The 11,458-nt window shown below is 56.2% G+C and overlaps 1 protein-coding gene and 1 pseudogene across 1 annotated transcript; both read left to right on the forward strand.

Moving 5' to 3' along the window:
* Positions 1 to 5,689: 5,689 nt before the first annotated feature.
* LOC139604373 (uncharacterized) lies at positions 5,690 to 6,915 on the forward strand. The gene is made up of 4 exons (XM_071455544.1): positions 5,690 to 5,714; positions 5,793 to 6,235; positions 6,451 to 6,529; positions 6,716 to 6,915. The coding sequence occupies exons 1-4, from the start codon at positions 5,690 to 5,692 to the stop codon at positions 6,877 to 6,879; spliced, it is 711 nt and encodes a 236-aa protein (XP_071311645.1). The 3' UTR covers positions 6,880 to 6,915.
* LOC139604374 (zinc finger protein 154-like) lies at positions 6,903 to 8,862 on the forward strand (annotated as a pseudogene).
* Positions 8,863 to 11,458: the final 2,596 nt, after the last annotated feature.

Here is an 11,458-nt window from a genome sequence, read left to right on the forward strand (position 1 = left end):
TGAGTGATAAGATCCACGGGCAAAGGCAGAGGTGTTGTGACACTGAAAATGCTGCTGGGTTGGTGGAATGAGCAACGTGAGTCCTTGGCTACAAAAGCGGAGCTGGGCTCTGCTGGATCCATCTGCTCTCACAGTACCTGGGCATTTGTAAGAGGAACGTGGGAGTGTGAACATCCTCCAGCTGAGAAAAGTGAAAGCCCAGAGGAACTGCAAACAGAATGAAGTGACAGATCATCTGCCCCCAGTCTGCACTCATTATCTTGCCTCAGGGAAATCACTCTGTTCTACCAGAGGGCAGCAGAAATGCTCAGGGTTTCTGATATCCAAGAGTACCAGGAAGTCCATGGTAGGAGCTTAAAAAGAAAACATCAGAACTCTGAAACACAAGAGCATGTCCGTGTGTATTACAAAGGAGGGTGTGTGGGAAATGGCTTTGATTTTGGTTACAGGTATCTCCTCTAACCCTTCACTGTCCTTTTCTCCATGAACAGGTGCCCACGTGCAGCCACAGCAAATGTCCAACAGCAGCTGCATCAGCCACTTCCTCCTGCTGGCATTGGCAGAGCCGGGGCAGCTGCAGCTCCTGCACTTCTGCCTCTTGCTGGGCATCTCCCTGGCTGCCCTCCTGGGCAACGGCCTCATCATCAGCGCCGTAGCCTGCGGCCACCACCTGCACACGCCCATGTTCTTCTTCCTGCTCAGCCTGGCCCTCCCTGACCTGGGCTCCATCTGCACCACTGTGCCCAGAGCCATGCACAATGCCCTCTGGGACACCAGCACCATCTCCTACACTGGATGTGCTGCACAGGTCTTTTTCTTTTTGTTCTTTATCACAGCAGAGCTTTCATTCCTGACCCTCACGTGCTCCGACTGCTACGTGTCCATCTGCAAAGCCCTGCACCACGGGACCCTGCTGGGCAGCAGAGCTTGTGCCCACATGGCAGCAGCTGCCTGGGCCAGGGGCTTTCTCACTGCTCTGCTGCACATGGCCAATACATTTTCCCTGCCCCTGTACCATGGCAATGCCCTGGGCCAGTTCTTCTGTGAAATCCCCCAGATCCTCAAACTTCCAACCCCAGGGAACTTGGGCTTCTTGCTGTTGGTGCCTGTTTATCATTTGGCTGTTCTGTGTTCATTGTTGTTTTCTCCTATGTGCAGACCTTCAGGCCGTGCTGAGGATCCCCTCAGAGCAGGGACAGCACAAAGCCTTTTCCACCTGCCTCCCTCCCCTGGCTCTACCTCTGTTTATCAGTACTGCAGTGTTTGCCTGTTGTTGCAGGCTCCCAGCCAGGTAATAATTAGCATTGTCTCCATGATTGCAGAAGGCTGATCCATGGCTTTATTCTTCTATATTATATCATATCCTACTCTACTTATTAAGGGACTCCTCCCCTTACAGACAGTGCGATACAGCTTTGCCCTAATTGCTCAATCCCTGCAAACACCGTGCAGTGGCCAGGCAGAGCTGTCAGCAAAGGAAGGGCCCAGCCAGGTGGGGCAGCCGGGGGATGCCGACAGCCTGCAGGGACAGAGGCGCAGGGCAGGGACACCGTGGGACAGCCTGGGCTGCACAGGGCACAGGGATGGGCAGCAGCTGCAAGACAGCCCTGCCAGAGCCAGCTTGGGCAGCACTTTGGCCATGGCTGCTGGGCCTGGGGCCAGGAGGGGACAAGTGACCCTTGCAGGCCTGGGGCCTCATTGCCTCCTTGTCCCTGCTCAGCAGCCTGGCAGGGGCCGCCCCACGCTCCTGCCCCTGGCATTGCACATCCCCACATGCCAGTGCCCATCCCGGGAAGAGCCCTGAGCAAGGAGGGAGGGACAGGATCTGCCTGGCCAGGCCCTGGGGCTCAGGCCTTGGCCCCTTGCATTCCTCAAACACATCCAGGTGTGCTCAGCACCAGAGACACCTTTGCCTTGCTTGTGCCAACTGGCATCACTGCCTGCAGTGTTCTGCTCTAGCTGGAACCTGGGGACGCTTTCTCAGCTGTGTCCCTGACAGGGATCTCTTCAAAGTACAAGAAACTTCAGTGTTTTATTAGAACTGAGTTCTTGAGGGTTTTGTGACATCACTGAGGGGGTGGTGACATCACAGAACTGGCTGTGACATCACAGAGCTGGCTGTAACGTCACAGAGCATATTATGAGGCCATAGAGCAGAGTCTGCCATCATAGAGGGTGGCTCAATGGCATCAGAGAGTGGGTTGTGACATCACCTGGTGGCTGTGTGACATCATAGAGCAGGCTGTGACGTCACAAAACAGATTGTGACATGACAGGATGACTTTGGGATATCAGTCTTCTGTGATTTCACAGCACTGCTGTATGACAAGGTGACATAGAGTTGGCTCTGTGACCTCACAGGGGCAGTGTGACATCACAGGGGCAATAATAGTGACAATAGCAAAAAGAAGAATTAATAATGGTAATAAAAACCCTACCATGCTTATACTTGGTTTGCATGGCCAGGTTTTGGTAAGGGGGGGCTCTAGGAGCACCTTCTGTGAGAGGCTGCTGGAAGCAGCTGCTCCTCTGTGTCCCACAGAGTCAATTCCAGCCAGCTCCAGGATGCACCGGCCGCTGGCCAAGGCTGGGCCAGTTGGAAATGGTGGTAACACCTTTGGGGTAAGAGATTTAGGAAAATGGGTGATGGTGTAGGTGTAACTGTGAGCAGGGAAGAGCAGGGTGAGAACATGTGAGAGGAACAACTCTGCACACCCCAGGGCAGGGCAGGAGGAGGGGCAGGAGCTGCTCCAGGGGCTGGAGCTGATTGCCCTGAGATTCCCTGGGCAGCCCCTGGGGAGGCAGCTGGGCCCCTGCAGCCCATGGAGGGCCCGGAGAGCAGAGATGCACCTGCAGCGCCTGGAGGAGCCCGTGCTGGAGCAGGGGGTGCCTGAGCAGGGGCTGGGACCCCATGAGAAACCTGTGCTGGAGCAGGGACCCAGCAGGGACCTGCAAAGCCGTGGAGAGAGGAGCCCACGCTGGAGCAGGGTCCTGGCAGGACTTGTGAGCCCCTGGGAGAGTGAGGCAGCTGCAGCAGTTTGTGAAGAGCTGCTGTCCGTGAGATGAACTCACCTGTCGCAGACATCTTTCATGAAAAATCCTTTCTTAGGATTTTTCCTTGTGAGAAGCTGCAGTTTCAGCAACCAAAAGTAAACAATGGTTATCTGCTGCTGTGGAATGCAACAGGTAGACCCGTGATTGGTCTCCTGTGGGTGTTTGGATTTACTGACCACTCATGGCAGAGCTGGCTCTTGCTCTCTGTCTGAGACACAGACCTTTGTTATTCATTCTTTTCTATTCTTAGCTTAACTAGCTTCTTTTCCTTTCTATTTCTTTTTAGTATAGTCTTAATGTAACATATATCATAAAATAATAAATCAAGCCTTCTAATCATAGAGTCAACACTCTTGTCTCTTCTTCATCCTGAAAACCCTTGTGACCACGGTCACACCCACCCTGCAGAAGTTCATGGAGAAGTGTCTCCAGGAGGGACCCCTGGCACAGCAGGGGAACGACTCCTCTCCCTGAGCAGCAGGAGGAACAACGGGTGATGAACGGAGCAGAGCCCCCAGTGCCTGTCTGCCTGCACCACTGCGGGAGGAGCAGAGCTGGGAAGGAGGGAGGAACAGGCAGAAGGTGTTTGTTAAGCTTTATTTTACTTCTCACTATCCTGCCCTGATCTGGATAGAATAAATTCAATTAATACCTGTAATTTCAAAAATGTTTTGCCTATGATGGCATTTGCTGAATGATCTGTCCCAGTCCTTAACTCAAGCCATGAAGCCTTCATTCTGTTTTTTCTCCTGTCCATCTCTGGAGGGGAGTGAGAGAGCAGCTTTGGTGGGTGCCTGGCATCCAGGCAGGGCCAAATGGCTACATGTTTCTCTTTTCTTTTTACTTTTTTTCCTTTCCCCTTTCCTTTTTCCTTTCCTTTCCTTTCTTTCCTTTCCTTTCCTTTCCTTTCCTTTCCTTTCCTTTCCTTTCCTTTCCTTTCCTTTCCTTTCCTTTCCTTTCTCCTTTCCTTTCCTTTTTCTCTCTCATTCTTTCTTTCTGTTCTTTTGTTCTTTCCAGAGGTCACAGTGCAGAGGTTGAGTGGGGCTTTGATGGAGGGAGTGGAGGTGGCGGGGAGTAGCGGGGACAGGAGGCACAGGGCTGTGGCACAGGCACCCGAGGGGCCCGGGCAGCTGGCAGGGGGCAAGGCCTGTCCCCCTGGGCCAGCAGCAGCCCCGTGCCCTGCCCAAGGCGCTGCCAGCAGGGGCTGGGCCCCAGAGGCAGGGGCAGAGCCCAGCCCCGGGGGCGGCGTTTGTGCCCCGAGCCCCGTCCAGCCCAGCCTGCCCCGAGTGCGCAGTGAGCGCTGGCACGGCTGCCCTGGACAGCGTGGCCTGCTGGGGACACTGAGAGCTGCCCCGCTGTGACCCTGCCCTGGGCACTGCACAGGCACCAACCCAACCCCAGCCAGCAGCACCCCTGGGCATGGCCCAGGCACTGGAGAGCATCACAGCCAGCCCCGCTGCTGCTGGGGATGTCCCAGGCACCAGAGCCCATCCCAGCCCCACTGCTGCTGGGGATGTCCCAGGCACCAGAGCTCATCCCAGCCCTGTTCCTGGGATGTCACAGCCCCTACAAGTGTACCGGGTGTGGGAAGAGCTTCTCCCAGAGGTCAGCCTTGACCCAACACCAACGCAGCCAGCACTGAGGGAAGCCCTGCCAGTGCCCCCAGTGTGCGAAGAGCTCCGTGCGCTGCTCCAGCTCCATCCCCACGGGAGGATCCGCGCTGGATGATCCCCAGTGACCCCGGTGGGCAGAGCCCCGGTGATCCGTGGTGCCGGTGATCCCTGGTGGGAAGACACCTGGCTGGGGGCTCCACATCCTCCTGGCTCCTCATGGCCTGGGTCTTCTTTTCACATTTCTTCATTCTTTCCAAACACCCAAAACCTGGGTAAAAATAAAGATGTTGAACTAAGATGGGGCTTGAGAAGTGGGGGGCTGTTCCAGAGGTGTGGGGGATGCTGGGTCCGAGGGAGCTGAGAATTCCTGGGAAGGACTTGGAGGTTGCTCAGGGCTTTGGGGACATGAGGCCGAGCGGCTCCAGGTGCTTTGGAAGATGCTGGTGGAGATTCTGGGGCTGCTGATCAAGGACCTCCTGGCCTAGAACTGTCCCTGTGTCCCCTTGTCCCGCTTCCCGGTGTCCCCTGTAGCGGATACCCCCCTCCCTGCTGTCACTCCCCTTTCCTCCACCCATTCCCGCATCACCCCACTCCCAGTCCCGTCCTGCTCCATTCCCAGTATGGGCTCCATTCCCTGTCCCCATTCCCCATTCCCTGTCCCCATCCCCCATTCCCTGTCCCTGTCCCCGTTCCCATTCCTCATTCCCAATCCCGGTCCCCATTCCCATTCCCTGTCCCCATTCCCCGTCCCCATTCCCATTCCTATTCCCCATTCCCCATTCCCGGTCCCCACTCCCATTTGCCATTCGCCATTCCCCATCTCCCATCCCCATTCCCCATCCCCCATCCCCATTCCCTGTCCCCATTCCGTATTCCCTGTCCGCATTCCCCATTCCCTGTCCCCATTCCCGGTTCCCTCTCCCCGGACGCCGCCGCCATCGCTCCGGCCCCCCTCGGCCCTCACGTGACCGTGCAAATCCCGCCCTGCTCCCGGCCACTCAATCCCAGCGCGCGATCGCTCCATGATTTGCATAACCACGCCCTCAGGTTAGGCCCCGCCCCCGCCGGCTGCAGCCGCGTCCGGGCGCTGTTTGCTCCCAGTTCCCTCCCAGTGCTCCCAGTAAGAGCGGGACCGGCAGGGAGAGCGCTCCCAGTTCCCGCCCGCTGCTCTCACCATCGTTCCCAGTGCTCCCAGTAAGAGCGGGACCGGCAGGGAGAGCGCTCCCAGTTCCTGCCCGCTGCTCTCACCATCGTTCCCAGTGCTCCCGGTATCGCTCCCAGTGCCGGGCGTGGCGGGGCCGCTTTGGAACCCCCCCAGGGCAGAGCGCGGCTGCTTTTGGGTGCCGGCACTGCCCGGGCCGGGCCGGGAGCGGAGGAGGAGCGGGAGGGAGAGGAGGGACAGAGGAGGAGGAAAAGGAAAGGGAAAGAGAGAGAGAGGAGCGGGAAGAAGAGGAGGGCCAGAGGAGGAGGAAGAGGAGCAGCGGGAGGAGGAGCCGCAGCACCAACCCCACGCGGTTCCCCCGCTCGGGCCGCGGCTGCCCCGGTTCCGCCCCCTCCGGAAGCCGCAGGTGAGCGGGGAGGGGGAGTCGCCCCAAATCCATGGCGGAGAGGGGCGATCCCGGTGCAGAGGGACCCCCGGCAGCCTGGAGGGGTGGGGGAGGCTGGGGATGAGCGGGGTCCGGGCCCCCCGAGGCTGAAAGGGGCGCTGACTTCTCCAGCTGCACTTGGGCACCGGGACCATCAAACCCGACACGCTCAGCCCTTGTTTTGCCCCCCAAACCAGGATTTCCCATTCCCAAACCTTGGCCAGGTGGAGGAGGAGACTGCGAGGAAGAAGAAGATGCCCCAGGACACCCAGACAGGTGAGGAGGAAGTCAGTGCCCCTTTCCCCCTCTCTCCTGCTCCATCTCCCAGCCCAGCACGGCCCCCGGCTGCAGGACAGCCCCACTGCTGATGCTGTCCAGCCAGGGATGCACTGGGGGGATCTCCTTCCCCTTCCCTGTGGCACGGAGGCAAATCCCATCCTCTCCTTGTCCTTCCTCCCCCAGGGAAGGAGCTGAGGATGGAGAGCAGGGAGGACAAATCCCCACAGCAGAACCTGGTGGCTGAGGCCATTTGGAGTGGCTCCAGGGCACAGGAATCCAACGGGGAGGAAAAAGTCCTGGAGATCCCACACAAGGAGGGGCTGCAAACGCAGATCACGGGGATCTGAGGAAGAAAGACCCACCTTGAGCCAGGAAGGTGACCACAGGTCGGAGTTGGGGGGAGCAGCTTCAGGATGGGGAGAAGCCCCACAAGTGCTCAGAATGTGGGAAGAGCTTCAGGTGGAGATCGTCCCTGATCAACCATTGGAGAATCCACACAGAGGAACGGCCCTATGAGTGTGGGCAGTGTGGGAAGAGCTTCAGGTGGAGCTCCCGCCTGAACTCCCACATGGGAATCCACACCAGGGAGAGGCCCTATGAGTGTGGGCAGTGTGGGAAGAGCTTCAGCCACAACTCCAACCTGATCCACCACCAGCGCGTCCACACCGGGAGAGGCCCTACGGATGTCCTGAGTGTGGGAAGAGCTTCAGAGCCAGATCCAGCCTGATTTTCCACCAGAGGAGCCACACGGGGAATGGCCCTACAAGTGTGATGAATGCAGCAAGAGGTTTCAGGTCAGCTCCAATCTCCTCCATCACCAGCGCACTCACACAGAGGAGAGGCCCTTCCGCTGCCCCGACTGCAGGAAGGGCTTCAGGGACAAGTGCAGTCTCCTCAGGCACCAGCTCATCCACTCCAGGGAGAGGCCCTACGAGTGTCCCAGGTGTGGGAAGAGCTTCAAGACCAGCTATGAAGTGACTGCCCACCAGAGGAGCCACACGGGGGAACGGCCCTACGAGTGTGGGGAGTGTGGGAAGAGCTTCAGGACGAGCTCCCACCTGAGTGCCCACCAGCACATCCACAGCGGGGAGAGGCCCTATGAGTGTGCCTGCTGTGGGAAGAGCTTCTCCAAGAGGTCAGCCTTGACCCAACACCAACGCATCCAGCTGTTGTGTTGTCTGTATAAGTTGGACTGTTCTGTTCCCCCTATCATGCAATAGTTGTGCCCTGGTTCTCCCTTTCCTCCTTTATGCTGCCAGTTATCCCAACTCCTCCCCAGTTGCCTTGGAGATTAATGTACCCTTCCTCAAATCCCTCCCCGGTGCCCTGTCTGTCACTCGGCGCTCCCACCCTTCTCTCTAGAACTCTCTAGAAACTTTCAGCTAGAGCATCGAGTGATTGGCTCAGGGGCCGGGGCCCCACCCTCAAGTTATCCCCATTGGGGTTTTCCCTAAGTCAATCTTTTGTATCCCACTCCCCTCTGAAACCCTATTCGTCCAAGGACTGACTCCTCCCCTGTGTCCCTCCCTCCTTATAAGCTGTTGCAACTTCCCCCTGGCTCTCTTTGGTTGTCGGTTTCCCCTGGGACCCAATAAACCTGGATTCACCACAGCTGGAGAGCGCTCTCTTATTTCTGCTGACTGTAGCCATAAGCCAAGCCACGTCCTGCCACAAGGTAACACTGCTGTCACAGCACAGAGCGTTTGCCTTAGGTGCTGTCCCAAACCACGGAGATCGGGATAGTGCCCCCCTACTGCTAGTGGTGCTGGACAGCCAGCCGGGACGTCCGAGAAGGACAATCAATCAATCTTTCTCCAGCTGGACCGCTTCATCCAGCACTGAGGGAAGCTGTGGGAGTGCTCCCAGGGCGGGAAGAGCTTTGTGTGCTGCTCTAGCTCCACAGCTCCATCCCTCATTGGAGGATCAGCACTGGATGATCCCCAGTGACCCCGTTGGGCAGAGCCCTGGTGATCCGTGGTGCTGCTGATTTGTGTTAGGAAGACACCTGGCTGGCTCCTGGCTCCCCATGAGCACCTGGACACATCCACAGACCAACATCAGAAATCCATTGTGGAGAGCTGTCGCCCTGACTTTTGAAGATTTTTCTAAGCCTTCTGATGTTTACATTCTTGTAGCAAACTTTCTCACATACTTCCTGTAAATAACTTATTGTTTTGCATTCTTTTATGGAGGAGAAGAAATTTGATGGACTGTTAGTTTGTCCAGTGTCATTGGAGAGGTGGCACTGTCACCCTCCAATCCACTGTCACTTTTGGAAAACTATAAATGTTGGAGTCAGGAAATAAACTTCCCTTTTTTCACCTTGAGAACAGTGGTGTGTGCGCTCGTGTTGTTTCATGTCCTATAGCGACATGGAGCAGATTTGTCGACTTCTGACCCCAGAAAAATCTCACTTCTTGCGTCTTCCTGGTGGCATCAAGTAACGCTGGGTGGCCTTGGAGGTCTTCTCCAATACAAATCCATCATTTTAATTCTCTCTGCCCCACAGGCATCTTCTACAACCAAATCGGGTCAGACTGGGGCAAAACCCATGATTTTGGAGACAGTGGGGTTGGAAACCCCTCCAAAAAAGGTTCTTCCCACCCACCCAAGCACGTGGATGCTCTTCTGGCAGGGACACATAAATCCTTTTGGTTTTGCCTTCAAGCACAAAGGTTTCTGTTCATACCTTTGAAAGCCCTGAAATTGGGGTAAAAATCAAGACATTGAACTAAGGCTTGGATGGGCACACATGGGGACACAGCCCTGGGTGGGGACCTGAGTTGGAAGTGGCCATGGACAGGGACATGGGGGGACACAGCCATGGATGGTGACATGATCATGGATGGGGACATGATCATGGATGGGGACATGAACTGGGACAGCATCAAGGCCACCACCTGTGCCACCACAGTGCCACCAGCACCTTCATCTCAGCCATGGCGCTGCCTGATGCAGTTCCTGCCACCACATCCCCCCTGCCACCATTGTGGTGTCCCAGCCAAATGTCACCACCCACCAGGGCAGGATGGGAACTTGTTCAGCTGGTGACAAGTGGCCCAGGAGTGAGTGACAGCCACCAGGGTGTCCCAGGGCCAGCGTGCTCAGGGGACTCCAACCGCCCCTGGGGACAGGGCAAGGGTCAGTGTCACCCACAGGGGCCATGTGGGCCCATGCTGGGTGTCACTGGAGGCGTCCTGGTGGCAGCGTCCCCACAGGTGTGGTGACATTGTCCCCTGGTGTGTGTCCTGGTGGCATCGTGTCCCTTACATGTTGATGACCCAAGTTACATCATCCTTGTTCTCCTCCCCAGTTCTAGAATGTTCCCCACTCCTGCCTTCCTATTGGTTCCCGTTCCCTGCAGCTCCTCCCCTGAATCCCAGTTGGTTGTTGCCCTTTTGTCCCACCTTTGCACCACCCTTGTTCCCTCTGCCCATTGGCCCTCAGGCCCAAAGTGCGGTGGTGTTTGCAGGGTTCCCAGGACGAGGGAAGAGACGAGAATCTTGACTCCATGTTTCAGAAGGCTGATTTATTATTGATGATATATATTATCTTAAAAGAAAATGATATATTAAAACTATACTAAAAGAATTGAAGAGAGGATTTCATCAGAAGGCAAGCAGGGAATAGAAAAGAATGATAACAAAAGCTCATGACTATCAGAGTCCAAGCCAGCTGACTGTGATTGGCCATTAATTAGAAACAACCAACATGGACCAATCAAAGATGCACCTGTTGCATTCCACAGCAGCAGATAATTATTGTTTTTCTTTTGCTGTGAGGCTTCTCAGCTTCTCAGTTTCAGAAAATATGGCGACACCAAAGCTCCCCCTCCCTTGTCCCATATAAAACCCTGGACCTTGCTGTGTTTTTGGTTCTTGGTGCCTGGACCCCTCGGGTGTGTTGGCCCATAAAGCACCCCTGGAATTCCAAGCAGGGATCCCCTCCTGCCTGTTTTCTCCCTGAGCTGCAATCACCATCGGCCTGGTGCTCGCTGAGCCATCCCTTTCCTAGAGGAGATGCCCTGGGGAAGGCAGTGCCTGGTGCTGGGGATGGGCACTGGGGACTGCTTTGGGCTGGGGAGACTGAACTTCCTTCCAGGGGCTTCTCTGGGGCAGGGCTTGGATTTGGCCTGGAAACAGAGGGAAGGTTCCAGGAGGTTTTTGTTCCTGCCCAGAGCCGAGGCCTTTCCTGTTCCTCATCCTGCCCTGGCAGCGAGGGCTTGGGGAGCACCAGAAAGGGGCAGAGACACAGCTGGGACAGTGACCTGACTTGACCCCAGGGCATTCCCAGACCATGTGGAAGAAGAATCAGTCTGGAAAGAGGGGGAAGAAGCAGAAAGGGGGGGATGCTGGCAGTGATGGCATTTGTGTCCCCAGGTCACCATTGCCTGGGGTGGAGCCCTGCTCACCTGGGCACGGATGAACACCCACCTGCCCGTGGGAAGCAGGGAATGAATTCCTGGTTTTGCTTCCTTGCACAGCTTTTCCTTCCCCCATGGACCTGTCTGAGTCTGAGCCCAGGAGTTTGGGCTCTTTGTCTCTTTCACTGCCTGGATTCTCCCCCATGGGGTGCTCCAAGGAACTGAGCCTGAGGCCAGAGAAGGAGACAGGAGAGATGGAGCTGTGCACTGTGGCCATGGCAACAAGCAGGGCACCCTCAGCCCATAAATAAAATCAGGCACAGAAACGGGCAGATGGGATTTTACACCCTTCCCTGCTGTTTGCATTTCCTGCAAGCTTTCTGCAGTGTTGCTGGCAATATTTTTGTACTTTTTCAAGTGATTTACACAACACCTCACAGGACACACTCACAGGATCAGGAGAATTATGTGATATCCCATGGATTCATGTCCCTAGGAAATACCAAGGCTCTAGTTGATTAGTTACTGTTTGAGTCCAGAAGTGGGCAGTACAAACTTCCATT

The sequence above is a fragment of the Agelaius tricolor genome, unplaced genomic scaffold (genome assembly GCF_023055355.1).
Source record: "Agelaius tricolor isolate 1412-34295 unplaced genomic scaffold, bAgeTri1.0.p SCAF_50, whole genome shotgun sequence".
Taxonomy (NCBI): Eukaryota; Metazoa; Chordata; class Aves; order Passeriformes; family Icteridae; genus Agelaius; species Agelaius tricolor.

What these genes read in the sequence shown, in the direction of transcription:
- LOC139604373 (XM_071455544.1), top strand. Translation starts at nt 5,690, where the DNA reads ATGATTTGCATAACCACGCCCTCAG. An exon ending in TTGCATAACCACGCCCTCAG is followed by an intron (nt 5,715 to 5,792) that starts GTTAGGCCCCGC and finishes GCTCCCAGTAAG; the next exon opens with AGCGGGACCGGCAGGGAGAG. An exon ending in GCCCCAGGACACCCAGACAG is followed by an intron (nt 6,530 to 6,715) that starts GTGAGGAGGAAG and finishes TTCCTCCCCCAG; the next exon opens with GGAAGGAGCTGAGGATGGAG.